The sequence below is a fragment of the Sceloporus occidentalis genome, unplaced genomic scaffold, assembly GCF_023333645.1.
Source record: "Sceloporus occidentalis isolate IW3139 unplaced genomic scaffold, rSceOcc1.0.p SCAF_36, whole genome shotgun sequence".
NCBI lineage: Eukaryota > Metazoa > Chordata > Lepidosauria > Squamata > Phrynosomatidae > Sceloporus > Sceloporus occidentalis.
Genome location: NW_028317016.1, coordinates 4995416 through 5015084, shown reverse-complemented (window position 1 = coordinate 5015084; position 19669 = coordinate 4995416). Strand labels below are relative to the sequence as shown.

General features: G+C 38.3%; 1 protein-coding gene across 1 annotated transcript in view; it reads left to right on the top strand.

The window, feature by feature from the left end:
* Positions 1–18506, top strand: part of LOC149297869 (RUN and FYVE domain-containing protein 1-like) — a 44125-nt gene extending 25619 nt beyond the window's left edge. Inside the window, exons 10-17 of the mRNA XM_089488029.1 lie at positions 1497–1664; positions 2397–2494; positions 3348–3467; positions 4129–4258; positions 8886–8980; positions 14258–14306; positions 15562–15639; positions 18363–18506. Of these exons, the coding sequence (XP_089344155.1) occupies positions 1497–1664; positions 2397–2494; positions 3348–3467; positions 4129–4258; positions 8886–8980; positions 14258–14306; positions 15562–15639; positions 18363–18506 (882 nt within the window). The remainder of the gene's footprint in view (positions 1–1496; positions 1665–2396; positions 2495–3347; positions 3468–4128; positions 4259–8885; positions 8981–14257; positions 14307–15561; positions 15640–18362) is intronic.
* Positions 18507–19669: the final 1163 nt, after the last annotated feature.

The following is a 19669-nucleotide window of genomic DNA, read 5'->3' as shown; positions in this document are numbered from 1 at the left end:
TGGGTTGGAAAAAGTATGTAACTTGCTGTTCTTATCACTTCAACAAAATCTAATTGGAGTTAGGAATTAGCAAACCTGAAGCCCAATCACCGAAACTGGATCGGAGGTGTGTTTTAGAGCTTCTTTGACATGGTGTAGAGGATGCCTTGTTTGTGCAGTAAAAGGAGGCCCAAAAGGAGGCAGATGTATCCTTCACATCTGGAAATATGTATTTATCACCCTTGTATGATAGTCAATCAAATCCCCTACAACTGTGAGACCTTTAAATTGCCACTGGATAAACCCATGATGGGAGGAAAAGTGCTAACATTGATATTGTATAAGTATAAAGAATATTTGAAGTTTTTAAACAGACATTTACATGTGTATGTCCAGGCTGGACCTGTGGATATAAGCAGAGGATTAGCTCACCAGTTAAGAGGTGAATGCTTAATTGTAGCAAATAAGGTCAGTGTTTCTATTTTTATATTCAATCCTTGGCAAATTTGCATACACTTTTTTCCCCTCGTCGTATACAATTGGAGAATTGCTTGTCTGTCTTGGCTAAACATTAGGGGGTAAGCAAGGCTGGTAACAGGTTTGGTTTGTATCGGAAATGTAGGAATATGCTTATTCTCCCAATAAATTTTAGTACTTTTTGTGATGGGAAGATATTTAGTCATAAAATTCATGGGATCTGTAGGGAATGAGATCTGCAAATGTTTTATGGTCCCATGGGCCCACTTGAAAGGCCAGCTTTGTACAGTGCTGCTTTGGCAATTACCAAATTCTATCATATCTATTTTTTATTCTTCCCAGATTAATCTTAAAACCAGTTAGCAAATCAGATTGGGCCAAAAGGTCCAAGGTTAAATGGACAGGCACACCTGCTTCGCCTAGGAAGAGCAGTATGTCATCCACTCTTCTCCGTACTACCCATCCTTATTCCAATATAATGTGGCAACGTGATGGCCCTATGTAAAATAACAAGGGGGTGAGGCAATAACCCTGCCTTATCCCCTTTTCTAAATTAAACAGATGAATTTAAGTTATTCACGGTTACAAAAGCTTGGCAACTTAATTGCCCAAATTGCTGTACGGCTAACCAAAGGAAAAGATAGGGCCATGCTACTTTATCAAAAACCTTTTCATCATTTTATGTTTTAAAGCATAGATTGCTTATCCAGTAATTAACTGAGTACCTATTTAGCACAAATCCCCTTTCAGTAGGACTTGTAACAGAAAGGACTATGTTTAGTGTTTATTTTATTGAGACATCTGTCCAGTCCAGAGCGATCTATTTATTCGGGTCATTTCTATCCCTCCCACCAGTCATTCATTCCTTATTTCAAGCCATTCTTTGTATGCACAGTTTATATTGAGTGTGGCCTGAAAACTGAACAGGGTGATAAATGGATTTCAGGAGTAAGAAACTCCTGTCACTATTCTAATAATGATGCAAACATTTATAAATAATATGTAACACGTGTGTTAATGTTTTTACATTTTTCCTTAAGGAAATGGAAAAAGAACTGGAACTGCAGGTTGGAATGAAAGCTGAAATGGAAATAGCAATGAAACTGCTGGAGAAAGATATCCACGAAAAACAAGATACTCTAGTAGTTCTGCGACAACAGCTGGATGATGTAAAAGCCATTAATCTACAGATGTGCCAAAAAGTCCAGGTAAGGAGTTCATATGTTCACAACCTTAGTCCTTATTGTCTGTGACAAAAGCTATGAGAAGGTCTGCGATCCTCGGGTGTGCTGTTTAGTCATTCCAAGAGTAGCAAAATAGCTACAGTGCCTTGCAAAAGTATTTACCTCTCTTCGTATTTTTCCCCAAGTACTTTGGGAGTTTAGCATAGTAATTGACAGACTTTTTAAGTATGTCTGAGGATGCAAAATTTCCTGCCAACTCCCTCTTTAGTGAATAGACCATTTTGTGTAAAGATATTCCTGTTAAATGGAAGCAGTACATAACTCCACCACCTGGATCTCGGATAGACAGAGTGGATAATTTACGGTATTTGGAATAATTAGTGTTAATCTCCCAAAATAGATTTGCAATGTAGACTAACTGGAATCAGTGCATGACTAAGGTTAGGACAGCAGTTACCATATGCTAATCTATATTGCCTACGCTCTGAGCTGCCAATTCCAGTCTGTGTAGAATAACTGTTTTCCCTACCCCTCTTGTTTTTAACTCCTGTATGTTCCCTTAGCCCTTTTCATCCCTTTATCCTACAACTACTGTAGTCTGCATTTAGCAGTGCAACCCAATTCTTTACTGAAATAAAATAAAATCTTTTGAGACGATGGCCAAGACTGATCGCTAATTATTGAGTATCATTTCTGATTGGTGTTTCAAATCTGAGATAATTGTATGTATGTAATACGCCCGTTTTGCGTTTACAGGATGCAGAAACTGCTTTGTGTAAGAAAAATGAAGTTGTAACATCTCTCCAAGCCGTATCTGATCAGATGACATCTGCTGCAAAGCAAATGGAAGAAAGGTGTGACAATAGGACCGTTTTCTAAGTAAAGTTATCACAATAGGGTCTGTTCAATGAAGCGCTTGTGAGCTGCACGCCAAAAAAATAAATAACTAAGAATGCATGCAAGAGACAAGTGCATGATATTTGAAAAAACAGGGAAATCGCTAATTTACCGATTTGTCAGGTGCCTGTGTGTGAGTGCTTCTACCCCCTCCCTTCCTCCTGCTCACTTCCCCTCACCTCTTAGCATGCCGTAAAAGCAAATCGCTGAGCTCTGCTAGAGTACAGTGCTTTTAGTTACATAAAAAAGAAGGGCAGGGGGAACTGATGGACTTGAAATAAGCGCCTTTCTGTTCTCACAGTCTGCCTGTGGGGTTTAATTGGAAAATCAAACCAATGCAAAACCAGATTGATGAGAAGTGGCAAAAAAATCATGGAAATTAACAGAACAGTAGTGTTGTCCAGCCCCTCTGGCATGTATCACTTTATAAAGCATACAATTTGATCTATACATTTGTGATAAACATTTTACCATTAAATGTATAGGTGAAATTGAGACTTACCTTGACGTTTCCAGTCTTTGTCTCTGCCTCAGAATGGTAAAAAACTACAAATATGGCTGCCTAGTATAGTGCAGGTGAGCATGAATGGGCCAACAGAGCCCATAGTGTTCATGCAACCAGATAGACTTCATTGTGTATGTGATTGCATCTTAGATCACACTTTAAAGCATACCTACAGTGCTTATAGATAACTTTTATATCTTGCTACCCTGACATCAGTATTCCCAGATGCCACAGAGAAACATCTCTGCATATTTCTTTTTTTTGCCAAAAACAAATTATCAGTATATGATGTTATTTACTTTAAGAATGCAGAAAGCTGAAAAGGCTAGACAATCATCTGAAGATAAGTATAATAAGATGAAGATGGAATTTGCAGTCAAGACTGAATCCTTTCAGCAAGAACTTGAGCAAGTTAGAGCACGATGGTAAGAGTGAGAATGTTTATACGGGAGAGGGGCAACTGTAAAGCTGTAGGGATCAGATATTTCTTTCAAAATGCTGGACAGATTTTCTCACAATAAATTAGTTGGTAGAACCTTGCTTAACTGATCACTCACAATCCCAATTCAATTTTCTTTCCTATAAATGACAAAGATTTACTAACGTCCCCAGAGTAGAATAATACTCTGTATGCATAGATGTAACTATATTCATTTTATGAGGGAGCAAATTGTTGTCTTATGTTATTTTTAAACTTTTGGGTTGATGACATGGAAAGGTTTTTTTTTTAAATTTGTATTTCTAGTAGGAGCGGTACAAGGTGTTTGGGAACTTTTATTTTTAGTTTAACGTTTTTTCCTTTTTTTTTCTTCCAATTATTAGTATTTCAATTTGTAAACATTTCTGCCTGGAGAACCATTTGGGATCTTTCTTGAAACCAGGTTTCATACGAAGTACTGGAATGTCACATTAATGCCCTTATCAATGGAAATTTTGGCCTTGGTTATGAGTTAATTTGAAAGGCAAATTACTAAGGAGTTGAAGTATGAGTATAAAACAGTAGTTTAAACTGTAAAAATTGAATTAAGAAAGCATTTAGTTTTTTAGCTTAACATTCCAAAAAATGTATTTGTTGTACCCGAACAGCTCAGTTTTAGAACTAGATTTGAAGTCTGAAAGAGAGAAACACTATAACCTTCAAGAAGAACTTCAGAAAGAGAAAAGTATGTCTTCTTCTCTTCAAAGCGAACTGCAACAATTATCAAAATTAAAGAAGGTAAGTGCACCAATTTTGTCATATAAGATTTTGCGGCCCTTAGTGACAAGGAGAAGGCTGAGGTTCTTTTCTCACATATGTTTAATACACATATGAGGTTCCAACACAGACATCTACATCAACACCGTAGAACTAAATAAAGAAGATGAATATCAAAGACAAATCATCGGACCTATAGTTAATTACATCAAAACCACATGGCTTGAAACTCATAATTAGACAGAAATAAATCTCCATACCACTCTTTCCCGCTTGTGAGCTAAGAGATTCTTAATCAGATGGCTTATGATTCTCAGAGAACATTTTAAACACAGAAAACGTTGTAAATGCAAACACACTCCCACCATCACAACATTCTTAATGGAGCTGAAGTTATTACAAATAACTTAGCATGAAACTATAAAACATTTAGAGGATAAGCATTTCCTATACATTAACCAAATACCGTCAAATTACTCTTACTTCCCTTAATCAGCTTCAAGTAACAATACTGTTTTGTGTATGGGTCTTTCTAGATTATTAGTGCATGCACCATTGTTATCTATTGTTGTGTCACTAACAAGAAGTTTCAGTTTTCCGACCATGCCGTCAGTTCTCGGGAAGACCTCTACCACTTTGGCTAGCTTCCACTGATTTCGTGGTGCAAAGTCGTCTTGGAGTAGAACAATGTCGTACGGTGTGGCGTTTCGTCTGCTTTTGTTCCATTTAATTCTCTGTTGTAAGTTCAACAGATATTCCTTCCTCCACTTGTTTGCCAAGAACTGAACTCTCTTCCGTCTCTTCTGAAGATAGAGATCTTCTCTTGCAAACTCTCCAGGTGGTGGTGCAATGATGGTGGATTTATTTTTAACTGCTGCATTTTCTTAACTTCCTACATCTAATGCACTTGTAAATAAGAGATTATACTTCACTACTACATCCTAGGATACAAATGCCGTTGGAGAGGATTTCATTGATGGTCATTCTACAACGTTGATGATGTGGAAGTGCTTTATGAGTAGACGAAATACGGGATGCCCCTTTGGGTGTTTGACGTGGGGATGGAGAGCTGCCTTTGTCAATCTTGTTTCCACCCTTAGGATATCATGGTCATCAACAAACGGACTTTGTTTATACAACGTGTGCAACTGGTTTGAATTAACTTATTTCCCTTGTTTTAGAGACTTTTTTTTTATCACTGAACACTTCTTCATGAACTATGCGAATTATGAATTGCTCAGCATCCTTTCTTTCTTCAAGCATTGTTGATTTATTGGATCTTTCTTTCAGACCTTTTACACACTTTGCACAACATTTGAATCTAGCTATGGCTTTCACTAACCTCTTCCAATCCGAAAACAATTGTAGGCGATTTAACAGAGACCTCTCCTCCTTTGCCTTGGTCATGTGTACCTGTATCATTTTGAGCTCCAGGTCTCTATTATCAATCTCTCCCACCTTAATGTCTTTGTGATTGAGACTCGGACTCGGTAGCTCCGCCGTAGAGATCTTCCTTGCACTGAAAGCTTTATTGCTCAAGGGATTAACCCTTCATATTCCCCCAAGCACTAGATGAGAATTAGTGTAGGGGTAAAATATAACATGAGGACAGCACAGAGATTTATACACCAAACATGATAGGATTAGGGGTTTAATCCCATTAACTACCAGACAGCCCGGCGCCTCCATACAGTTTTGTGGCTAGCAATGCCCACCGGACAAAGAGGCACTATTTCAGGGTGATCCTGAGGGAGCGGGGTCAATCCAGGGGTACCAATGGAGAGCTCGGGGCCCGAAGATGTTCTGCTCCAAAAAGTGGCGTGATCCGACTTCGGGACCCTGAGCGTCAGCGTCGGAAACTTCCCCAGGAATAGTCTGCGTGGTAGCCAGGCCAGAGTTCCATAGCCACGGCTGGGTAATCCTTCTGACATGGATTATCTTCCTAAAGTACTTAAACATTTTAAAGACTTTTTTGTCAGTCCATGGTGTTGGGACTCTATTTCTTTTGGTTTTTCCTACTTTGTGAACTTTAGTGCCATTCAAATGATCTAAGAAGATTTTTACCAGAGGTATTGCAAGAATAAACCAAATAATCATGACTACAATGTCACCTTAAGACTTGAATTTGCTGTTGAAATATCTGACCAAGGACAAGGTGATTTTTCAGCTGACTGAAGTTTACGCTAAACTACCTTTGACAAAAACCAAGAAATTGTTCTTAAAAAAGGAAAAATAAATACATCTTCGGGATTTGTGCAGATATTGTTGGACAGATATAGCTTTTGAAGGAAAACCTTTAACTTTTTATCAGCATTGGTCTTTACCTGATTTAGACCTTGGTTGGACTTGACCACTTGCCGTAATATCGAGTGTAAGGAAAGGCATTGTAGAGGGTAATGTTAGGGATATTAATGAGATAAAATAGGCAAAAGCAATATTCTTTCACATACACAAAATGCTGATGCTATTAATTCTTGTAGGACCACATCCACTATATTAATATAAAGAGATACCCTATATTTAATCTCTGGTCCTAAATTCTTTCAGATCGCCCCAAAATGTATAATTCAAAATGAGATATTATACCATCACGATAGTTAATCAAGATATTATTTATTGTAAACACAATCTACAAAATCTCTATATGACCCGTGCAGTGCTGAAGATGATAAAACCAAAAAAAATATATCTAAACATGTCAAATGAATCAAGTCAAAAATACAGTGTATTATTGCTTAGTTATCAGTTATGAATCATTGTCTTATGAGTCTAACACATACAAAATGCAACAGTTGAACAAGCACATTGCATAAACATTTCAGCTTTATCAAATTATATCACCTTATATAAACTGCATTTGTTAATATCCAACCATTTAATTTCCAATCCACTCAGCAACCAAAATGAAACCCAAAAAGTAATAATGAGAGCGGTAACAAAAAGATCAATATGAGTGTGTATCAGTGTTACTAATACAACAATGCAAATTTAGTTAATAATGTCTAAAGAGTATTAGTAAAATTTGTAATAGATGCAAATAATGTCAAACTTCAGTTACAGGTAAAAATACCTTTTACATCATTGTCATTACGGGTTATAAGTGCAGTCTCACAAGCCGTCGTATGCAATAATGTCATATACTATAGAATATATTCTTCTATATTGAAGCAGACAAAATTAACCTCTTTTCAGATAATAAAACCATATTTACCACCACTTGTTGCTGTGGTCCAACTGGTTCTCAATCCAGATTCCGTGGAAAAATTAAGTGGAAAGAAAAATCTTAACTTTCTTAAAGTTATATGACTGCCATAAAATTGCAATTTGCCAGAAGAATGTTAGATACTCAAAGTAATTATGAGAGTAAAGTATGGTGCCAAGATCGTCCGAAATTCAATTGTCTCGGTTTCCTTTGTTTAAAACGTAAACTTTTAAAGACAGGGCTTATTACCATATCATTAACATTGCATCCTGTGACATATGGAAACAACCCTAATCGTGACAAAAACATTAAATTGTGAAGCGTTTCAGGGGTGCAAAGATTGTGGAAATGCAGTCGGAATAAGTGTGTTGGGGACTTCAGTCTTACTACAAACCGCATCGGTTTTTGAATTGTTAGGGCTGCTTGATCACATTACATAGTAACATAGTTCATAAGGTTGAAAAAAGACCAAAGTCCATCAAGTTCAACCTATATACATATTGTGTCCCTACTGTGTTGATCCAGAGGAAGGCAAAAAAACCTTTATGAAGCAGATGCCAATTGCCCCATACCAGGGGGAAAATTCCTTCCCGACTCCAAATATGGCAATCAGAATAAATCCCTGGATCAACGTTCTGTCCCTATTAATCTAATATCCATAACTTGTAATATTATTGCTTTCAAGAAACACGTCCAGGCTCCTTTTGAACTCTTTTATTGAGTTTACCATCACCACTTCCTCTGGCAGAGAGTTCCATAATCTCACCGCTCTTACTGTAAAGAACCCCCGTCTGTGCTGGTGTAGAAACCTTCTTTCCTCCAACCGTAGAGGATGTCCCCTTGTTATAGATACAGTCCTGGGTATAAATAGGTCCTGGGAGTGATCTCTGTACTGTCCCCTTATATATTTATACATAGTTATTAAGTCCCCCCCTAAACCGTCTTTTTTCCAAACTAAATAACCCTAATTCTGATAATCTTTCTGGGTACTGTAGTCCTCCCATTCCCCTTATTACTCTGGTTGCCCGTCTTTGAACCCTCTCCAGCTCCACTATATCTTTCTTGTACACTGGTGCCCAGTACTGTACACAGTATTCCATGTATTACAAAACCTTCTGAGGTAGGTGCCAATTTCTTTACCGGTAGCAAGTGTGTTTTGTATTGAAACAACCACCTTTCCTCTCTTGAGATAAGGCAGTTGCCCACAATGTCAGTGAAAGGGGATACAGGTCTTGTTGCTTTGAGATACTAGGTGTAGGAAATCCCCGGGAGCTCATTCTACTTACTCAAGATCTTACCCACACTGACCCTGACCCAAGCTTAGAAAGAGTTCTCCAAATAACTAATAAGTAAAATAATAATGTTTTCAGATTTTCTCTTTATAGTTTAAATAAGCTTCTGTTTTATTTCCCATTGCTTAATAGTTTTCAATTTTTGCTATTGCAGGATTTTGAGAAGTTGCAGCTTGAGAAGAATCAATTGCATAAGCTTTGCGATGAACAGGAGCAGGCTCTGCAAGAAATGGGCTTGCATCTAAGCCAGTAAGCCATCTATATATATTCTTAATAGATGCATTCATAGAGCTTGACATGAAAAAACAGCTATTTTGTTCTCATTACACTAAAAGAAATGAGCACATCTTATACGGTTGATACGGTCATAGAAAAAAAATATATAACAGCATTGTGGCCACATATATATACGACAACTTGCAAAATTGCTTAAAATTTATGAAAAATGGTACATTGAGATTTTGTTCTCTATGATATCTTATTTTTTGGACACATTTAGTCCTGGGGATCAAGTGGCAGCTATAGCATCTTTGTGCTTCCGGTATAGTTTAAAAGCATTCAGATAACAAATCCTCCGAACAACACCCATGACAAGGACATCTGTTGCATCCCACCATTTCTTCTACAACCTCATAGACACCCTCGTATGCAAAGTGACGTTTGTTGTAGGTAGGTAGGTATAGGGAGAAGAAAACTCCATGGCTTGGGTGGACTTTAGTGTGCCAGCACCATGAAATCCTAATTTTTTGTCTAAATTACATAAGTAAATGCCAAAGTCTCTGTAGATTTGTCCCTCCCAGTATTAAGGGGCCTTAAACGTGATGCCCATATAATAAAATAAATAGGGATAAAGGTGTGGATCCTTGAGGTACTTCCCTATAGACACACAGAACATAGGTAATGAACTGCAGGTGGTGACCCCTGATTATTTGCTTCAGTGTCTCATTAAAGTGCTCACACATTTCGAAGGTGGTTTTAATGGGCTTGGAAGAGGACGGTTATGAAGAACATATACCAGACTCTCAATGGTTACGGTGGACAGTGCAGCAGCCTCCGGGGTTCAAGTAGTTAAATCTACTACCATGAGAATATGCCATTTACAAGTTTGGCTGGCTTTGGCAAGGGACTCTATTATGTCCACTGCTATTTGCTGGAACTGTTCTGTTACTAAGGGCAGAGGTTATAGAGGGGCGCAATGGACAACATTCCCCTTTTCCTACCCACTGACATATGTCTCAGGTTCTATTATGGTGTCTAATGTTTAGGATTTACTTGGCCAGAAAATGGTAAACGTCAAACAATACTTTGTGCACCTTCCTATGAGGAGACCAGTTAGGTGCTTTATGTGCTAGGGACAATAGGTCTCCAGAGTGCGGTTGTCCCTAAGTCAGGCAGTAGTTCCAAGGCAAGTTAATAGCCCTCTAGGTCTGCTAATGTACTTGGTGGTGGCGGTGGTGGTAAGTTGTGTTGTCCTCGGTGGTTTGATGAACCAGTGTAACTTTGCAGGACGATGGTCTTGATGGTGTTATGGGTTGTAGGCATTAATAATAGTCTCCTTATACCCCAAAGGTTGGTGTCGAACTAATGAGGTTAGAGGGAATCCATGCTGTGCTGTTCTAACAATTGTCTGTATGTTAGTAGTACATAGTCACCTTGCTTAAGGTAGCTGGTTAAACCAAACTAAGTCTGTTTAACTTGAGAACATATTGATACTGTCACAACCGGGGTACAGGTTCTGGATCCGCGCTGCAGAATCAGCGCCCTCTGGAGGAGAGAGGAAGTACTGCCACCAGGCACAGGAGACAGATCGTACACCACCAAGAATAATGAAAGGTGGAACTCAGGAACAAAAAATAAATAAATAATAATAACGGTATCTGAGGGATCAGGCAAAAGAGTAGTGGGGGTCACAAGCAAAGGTCAGGGCAGGCAGCAATATAACGGAGGTCAGGTTCAAGCAGGAGTCAATACCAGAAAGCTTAATCAGGATTCAAACGCTAGTGAAAGGCAAAAAGGCACTAACACAGGCAATGGTGTAGTGCCAAATGAGGGTTTAAATATCCCTCCAACAATATGGATCCTCCTACCCTCCTAATTAGGGGGAGGAGGAAAAAAGAATAAATGTCGCTTTAAGAGCGACATGAATATTCATAAGACGTAGAGGCGCGCGCCCCGGAATTATCCCTCGAAATCGCCGGGGACGCGCGTCTCGCAGGAGAACGGACCCGGCGGCAGCTCACCGTGATGGCATGAGCAGGGAGCCAACTGCGCGGGCTGCGTCTCGGCGTCCCTGCCGGCAGCCCGACGGAGGAGGTAACAGATACAGACTGTTAGTGGTTCTATACTTCATATATCATAGAATGGGCCAGGGGTTTAGATTTCATTAGTTGTGCTGCTTACATACATCCATGGGCATCCCATATTTCCTTACATGAGCTTCCAGCTTCCCAAAAATATTACAGCTCTCAACACAGTAGACTTCCCAGGGCCTCTTGACATTTGTTAGGTTGGCCAGCAGGGGGTTGGACCACCGTTGTAACTCTTCTTTACTTGTCCTGGTTGCCAGCACTAGTAGTTTTGGGGCTGTCTTTGGGTGCAGCTGAAGGATGCATACTCCAGCTCTGTGGAAGAGAAAGACTAAAGCGCCTGCCTGGGATGCTGTGCTGCAGGCTCTGGGCCTGGCTAGTGCCAGAATATCAGGAATTGCAGCCTTCTTGACTATTAACGTGGGTATATAGGGGGTTAAAAGGCATATCATGGGGCTGAGTGGCATATAGGGGCTTAAAATGCATTTCTGGAGGTATATATATATATATATATATATATATATATATAACTGCTAACAGCAATCACACTCCTATCAAGCCAAGGCAGCCAGTACATGCTGGAACCTGAGGATGATAGTAGTGTGATTACAGCCTCCCTATGCCATGCTACCACCACCACCCCCCTTACACATCCATGCTATCACACACACTCATTCACAAACATTTAAATACTCATTCATTCCATTAATCACACATACTCAAAAACCCTCCCCTTACCTGAACTGCAGATCTCCCACTCACAGACTTCCGCAGGGGCCCGGCTGTGCGAGCAACTTCTCTGGCCCCGCCCCCAGAGGACTGTGCTAGCTTCCTGTTCTCCTGCTGCTAGTGGCACAGACGCTGCTCGCGACCAAAGCATGGTAAGCAGCACGGCCCCAGCAGAATGAGGTCTGATTAGAAGACGACCTCGATTATAAGACGAGGGGTATTTTTCAGAGCATTTGCTCTGGAAAAAACCTCGTCTCATAATCGAGCAAATACGGTATTCTATGAAAAAGGTGCTCTGTTAAAAATATATATATATATATATATATATATATATATATATATATATATTACAGTTTATAAAGATATCTTTTAATTTTATAGCTCCAACAATTTAGGCAGCTTCTTACAGTATATACATTGACAAAACTAGACAAACAGAAACATTCGGTAAGGAGGGCCCGGCTTGCAATTTTATAATCTAGAAGGAAAGGGGTGAATAGAAACAAAACGCATGGAGATGACCGTGGAAATCGTATAAATGTATAATAAGATAATATATGAAGGTTTTTGGGCCACTTGGTTGTTTCTTTTATTTTTTATCATTAGTATCTGTTTATTTCATGCTTTGGCAAATATTTTTTTCCTCCTACGATTGAACAGCTATACTATTCATAATATTTTGGCTGCATTTCATCTTGTCCTTCAGCCCACCACTGTTTTCCACTGATACATCACTTCAGGGCTGTGACACTTTGTCACTTTATTATCCTGACATTTCTGTTATTTCTAAAGTGCAGATCTCAGTGGTGCAGATTACGAAACAAACAAATGTATTTCATGTACTTTTATTGTAAACTAATTTAGCACTTTAAGCCCAAGTGTTCCAGCTGTCTAGACAAGAGGTGACCAACTTTTTAAAAAGGAAGACTTTATATAATTCTGAATTATATTTCCATGGTCTAGAAACATTTAAATGGAAGAGCAGGCATTTTACAAACGTCTTGTCCACAGAGTAACATATCACCAAATGTTTGTGTGATTTTATGTTTAAGTGCACAGTGAGTGATTCTTACATGGATAGTATGGTTAAAAAGACAGCCAATAGAGGAGAGTCAGTTTTTTAACCCATTAAGGGCCGGGGCTTTTTTATAACACAGGAACACAGGAGGAATTTACATATTTTTACAACATCTCAGTTTAACCATAATGTCCCTCTTTCTCAATAATTGTACCTACACAGATTATAAATTTTACAGCATAAGTAGGGCTTTCTGACACTATTTATAAAATATGAGACATTATTCTGTATGAATAAAATGTATAACAATGTACCGTAAAATCTTCTATAATGCAAATTTGGTTTATGTTGCATGATTGCTCCATAAAAAAGTGATTGTGCAGAGTTAAGCCCTTCAATGCCACAATTATACCCGAAATTTTACAGCAAGAGCTAATTGCAAAATACTACTCAATCTATTCACCAACTTGCCCTGGTTTGGAAGCCCCCTTAATGCCTAGGATTTCCACCTATTTTGCCTGATATTGGGCAACTATTACAAGTTGTGCATCACCTTTTTCTAACTACAGGTTTGTTTGGTTTTTAAATTTAGTATGGTGGCACTCTAACTCAAATAGTGTTCAAAGATATAAAACTATACGTTTCTAAAAAGAAAACAACCCAGGGCAATTTACTATGGTCATCCTGGCACTTTTCAGGCAGTAATATTATCACTAATCTCTTCCAGTTGGCGAAAACTGTAGTTGTTTCTGGTTTCACTTATGTTTTTCAATTTTGTTTTGCAATTCTTGCCCAGAAAATAGGCAACTGCAGTAAAAATAACATTATGTTCAGTAGTATCATCTACATTTAATTTCCCCCAACCCAAATTACTTTACTCTGCATAGTTTTTATAGGGATAGATGCAACTTTTTTAGGTGTATTTTATGGCTTTTTTACAACTTTGTACATTTTTTGTTTACATATATTTTACTTTTTTAATGACTTAATGAGAGCCATGCACAATATATAGCGATCCCAAGGGAACTCTTATTAGCACAGGGGAACTTCAGCTGTTAGGGTTCCCATGCAAGGCAATCAGGAGAATCCTATGAGGATCCGTCTTTTCGGGCATTTACATCCCTGTTGAATGTAATGGAGCTCAGTTTGAGCGTGGTTGCGAATTTGGTCCCAGTTTTCAAGGACCAGGCTGTAATTTGCCATTAACAGGCAGGGATGTAGCGCAAATAAAGCTGGGGTGGTGTGGACCTTACCACTAATCCAAGAGTGGGCCAATTGGTTGTATTTAACCCCAGGCTAAAAGGTGCCATTCCTCTTCGGCCACTTTGTCCATTTAAATGTTGCAACATACGCATTTTGGTCACGGTGTAGTAAAATTATATATAAATACTGGGATAAACAAAGTCAGATGTTGGCTGTGATGTGGAGGGTAATGTGATGTACCTTTCCCCTTTCCCCTCTGCTTTTATACAGGTCAAAATTAAAGATGGAAGATATCAAAGAAGTAAATAAAGCACTCAAGGTATGGTATAAATATATTGAAAGTCATTGCAGTTTTGTGAATGTTTGGGAAAATAAAACAATTGTGTCAGTAATGTGTTTATGTAGTCACACTGGCTTTTGGGAGGGTCAGCCACAGTACTGAATACATTAAAACCCCATGTAATGTTTTTTACTGATTAGAAAACTGCTTCTCTATCCTGCTCTCTCACTTTCTCATTTAGAAATTAGCTTTCTTTTATCATGAATGATGGGAGCTCAGCTTTCACAATTAATTTTAATATTTTCATGGTTTGTGATTTATAAAATGTATAAAAATGCATCCTGATGGGAATGATGGATCATAACCGTTAACATTACAGGAAATAAGTGGACATTGGAGGAAATCTGTTAACACTTTTGTTGAAGCGATGTCGGGGGAGCATGATCAGGGCTGCAGTCCACCATAACTGTAGTGACAAGAAGGGAGGACATGCTAATTGTGCTGAATTTGATGTGACAGTCCAGACAATTGGGTTTATGTCAGAAGATTAGGAGGCACAGTAATCAACTCAGGGCAGAGTAAAAGGTGGTTAGAGATGGGATATTTCATGGGTGGAATACCCCATGGCATCCTAATGGCTACACAATGCTACCCTCTGTTATCAGAGAGCAGTATAGCATCGCTAGGGTATTTGAAGACACCAGGAATCTGTTTTGTAACACCGATAAAAGTTAGGTAACACTATGACATCACTGGGCTCCCTATAATTAATGTTTTTTTGGAAGAGGGAGAAACTTTTTCTCATTCTCCTCCCTCTGATTTCACCTGTGCTAATCACACTCATCAGCAAGCAGGGTTCCATACCCCTGCATTGCTGATCTCAATGCATATGATCAGCAAGCAGAAGCAGCGATCAGAGACGGTCTGCCCACCTATGCAGCAGAAGGCTTTCACCGTACATTCTAAAGGGCGTCATGGCACCCTCAATAAAAGTAAAGCTCTTACGTGACCTAAAGGTTGCTATCCCGCTCCTCTATGATCCAACATTTTTTCCCACAGGTTGTCTTATTGAAGCTATGTGTTAGAAAATGTTTTTCCCGTGAGAGGCTGGAGCATACTTGGGGAAACCTGAAGATTGTTAAGATATTGTTGGCAAGTTAAGATATTGGTAGATACCTAGTTTATAGCAAACTATATATAAGCTCTCTCTCTCTCTCTCTCTCTCGCTTATATATATATAATAAACTAAATACTTTTCCTAAAAGTCACTTTTTTGAAAAAAACATTGTTATAGGGACACACCTGGCTAAAGGATGACGAAGCAACCGGGTGCAAACAATGCAATAAAGAATTCTCAATTTCCAGAAGAAAGGTAATGATTTTTATATTGATTAGAATTTTCAAAGCAGAAATTGAATTGTGCTCATGACAAGTGGTAAGCTAGCTTAACGTTTGCTGACAGAACTCCTTAGTTAAGCATTACTATGTCTTGGGAGCTTAAGCAACAAAATGACCTTTATGAGGCCTTGGAATATACACCCCCTCTTCTGTTGCCTGAAATACAGTAAAATGTTTATTTCACGGTGTATACATTTTAGCACTCACTACCAAAGTACACAAGCAGCTGTATGCATTCAGCATAATATATTTGAAGGTTGTTCATTGATACTAAATTTACCAGACAGCGTTAAGGTCTCTTTACACATTTATTTCAATATTTTGACAATTTTTGTTAGAAATATAGGTAGAGATCAGCAATTATTGTTTAAATACTTGCTGTGGATCACTCATTCAAATACCATCTGTATACTTGAAACAAATGTGCCTACTTACACAGGGTTAGACAATCTAATAGTTTGTCCCTTGAATTCTGTTTCTGTCATCAAATTTCTAGAAGAAACTTGAAGAAAGGATTTTTTACTTGAAGCTGCAGAAAAGGTCTTGGGTGCCCGTACAAAGTTCATGTTCGTTTTCGGGGGGGGTTTATATCCGACAAAATTCATCCATCTTCGTATTTAACGAAATTCGTTCAGCGCTTTTTGTTTTCCGAAAACCCATTAGTTCATCTATGGAAACTAAAGATAGAAGAGGACTGGTTAAATGTTCTTAAATTATTTAAAAAAAAAAAAAAAAAAAAAAGTTAATTAAATTAATGATCTTAAATAAATCTAAACTTTAGAGAGTCTTAGACAGTGCGAAATGGCAGGATGAGGTTCACCAAGTCTCACGCAGAAGAATCTCACTCTGTAAAATGCTCAGATGCAGCACAGCAGTGTCACATAAAGCAGTCACAGTAAAATAAGCGGTCTGCTTTTTTTCTTTGAAAGATGTAGCACAGCCATTGAACAAGCCCTCAGCATGATGCGACAGGAGTGAGGTGATTGGACAAAGATCAGCTCACTCAATGTCCCTCCTCTTAGCGCAGAGATGGAGAGATTCTGCTCCTCTTGGTGTAGTTAAAATGGCAGCCGCGGTGATGGAACGAATGCACGAAGATTTTAAGTACTGCGCACGTTTTTGTTTCTTTCATCCAATGTTGCATTCGTTCATTTGTTATTTGGTCGAATGGATGAAATGGTAACATCCGGCACAAAAACGCACTTGTCCAAAAACAAATGGGCAAGTTTTTAGAGAAGCTCAAGTATCTCCTTTTTGAGAAATGATTGGAAATAAATTCAGTGTGGGTTATTTTGTCTTCTTCTGGTACAACAGCGTCGTTGAACCTGTGTGACTTAATTGATGTGGTTTTTTTTTTACCTAAATTGTAATTTTAATGGGTCTATATGTTTTAGATATCAAACTGTCACCTGAGCTGTTTTGTTCTACTCCTAAATTCCTACGGTTGTCCGGCCCGTTTGTTCCCATCACTACTTATAGTTCTTTCTTTTGCAAGATTTCCATTTTACAGGAGTAATTATTTCAAATATTAATATACTGTATATTTATTGTACAAATATCACAAATGGGAAAAGGCCCACAGAAAAAAAAAATTTTTTGTGAATTATACATTTTCGGGTAGATCTAAAATTAATAATATAGATATTACATATGTGGTTGGAGCCTTTGTTTTTTGCTATATTCAAAGTGGTGAAAATATTAGTTTAGTTTCCTTATACGTATTGAAAATGTCAACTTAATATAGATAGGTCACCTTAATTTTTACAGTTTCTAAAGAAATGTAGATAAGGTTTAGAAGTTACAACCTATTACATTATACCTCTATCTATTTCTAGTTGAAATTAGTGTCTGTGACTGTAGGAGCAGCAGGTAAAGCCAAACGCTGACACTTGTGCAGTTGCAGAACATAAAGTGTATATATCCAGGGCCGGCCCGACAATGGAGCCAAGTGGGGCAAGCGCTCCAGGCGGCACTTTTGAAGGGGCGGCAAGCCCTTTTTTTTTTTTTTTTTAAACGAAAGAGAGAGAGGGGCACCGAGTGGTTTTCGCTTACCAAGCTGTCAGTACCCGCTCGGCGCCTCTCTCTCTCTCTCCTCTGCGGCGAGTCTCCCTGTTCGGTCTGGGTGCCGGCTTGTAATGCTGAGTGCCGGAAGATTTCCGGCGCTCAGCATTACAAGCCGGCACCGAGACCGAACAGGGAGACTCGCCGCAGGACTGCTGAAAGGTAAGTACAAGGGGGGGGGAGAAGGGTAGATAATGGGGGGGGGGCGGCAGGGACGGAGGGAGAGGAAGGGTAGATAAGGGGGGGGGGGGTGGCATTTTAAATTCGCCCCAGGCGGCATTTTGCCTTGGGCCGGCCCTGTATATATCAATAGATACCATACCTGGTTTTTTTGGGGGGGGGGGAGGAATTCAAACAGTAAATGAAAATTAACTTTGAACAAGAGAAGACAACTATGGCTTTTTAAGACAAAGGTGATATTTTAGTCTGTCATTTGATCTGTTATGTGCTACATTATTTGTGATAGAAGAGAAGTAACAAGTGTATTGCAGGGCCCTGCTTTTAGTTCATGAAAATGTATATCAAGTGTAGAATAGTACAGTAATATACATATACAAAATCAAATTAAATATAAATTTACAAACTATGGCTAACAATGTAAAATATATTAATATATATATTTAATTTGTGTTCTAGCATCATTGCAGGAACTGTGGAGACATCTTTTGCAACACCTGTTCAAGCAACGAACTTTCACTGCCATCATACCCAAAACCTGTCCGTGTATGTGATACGTGCCATAACTTATTGCTACAGAGATGTTCCTCAAACTCTTCATAAGATTGCTCTAAATTCTATTGAAAGCTGGATTTTTTTCATACAGTAAAATAAGCCAATCCATTTTCTAATTTTTCATGAAACTCTATGCTTGGTGGGGATATATATGTGTATTTTTGGGTAACACTTTCATATATATATATATACACACACACACACACAAACCGAATGAAACTAATTTTAGTCATCATTAATGTGCGTTTGTACTATGACATTTTCAGCCTGAAGCATTCTGTACGTTTGTACTAAAAATGTATGATTTCTGATCTTCTGCAACACATCATTGTGGTCTATTCACCAAAGAGAGAGCTGGCAGAAGAGTTGTACTTTCAAATTCATTATGAATGCCAATACTGGTAGGTTTCTCTAGAAAGGAGGACAGAGTTGGCACTTGGTAATGCATGATTTAATAGGTGGGAAGATTTTAGAGAAATCTATTTAACTATGTACTATACTAAGTAAGCTACGCCCTTCCTGTAGGAGAAGCTTATTGGTGATGTCATAGAGTTGAAACTAGAACTCTGCTGCAAACTATCAGTGTAGTGAAGAAAAAAAAAACCTTATTTTTGTGGCAAATCTTGAAATTCATATCACTTGAACTGTATTGATAAAATGTCTAAACTGTGCCTTTGTTTAAGATTTTACATCAGAAACTTACAAATAGTAACACGTATCATATTTGTTTAACTTGTAATTGTTTATACTTTCTGGTAAAAGAAAATAAATTCTTTTGAATAAAAAAATAAATTGTATATTTACTTCCAAAACTCAGCTCAAGTATGTCACACATACATACATTATACACTCCTGCGCATTCTGCAGCCACTTTTAAATCCACAGCCATGTGGAGTAAATACGTTTTTTAAAATTGCTTCTTTAGGAGGGTTTCAGGTGCATTATTTTTTGGGGTGGCCTCATTCCATGGGTTGTTATTCCAACCCTTAATTGATTGCACTAGAATGGGGAATAATATCAGTTCAACTTTAACTTGACATTTAGTGAACCATTCCCATTTTATTATAAACTTCACCAATTATTTAACATTCAGCCCCATTTCAAATGTACTGTTTATTTTTTAAAACATGAATGCACTTTGTTCTTTAATCTTTTCATTGTTATTTACCTAGAAATTTTTGTCATACCTTTCCAGGCTTTTTCATGATTTT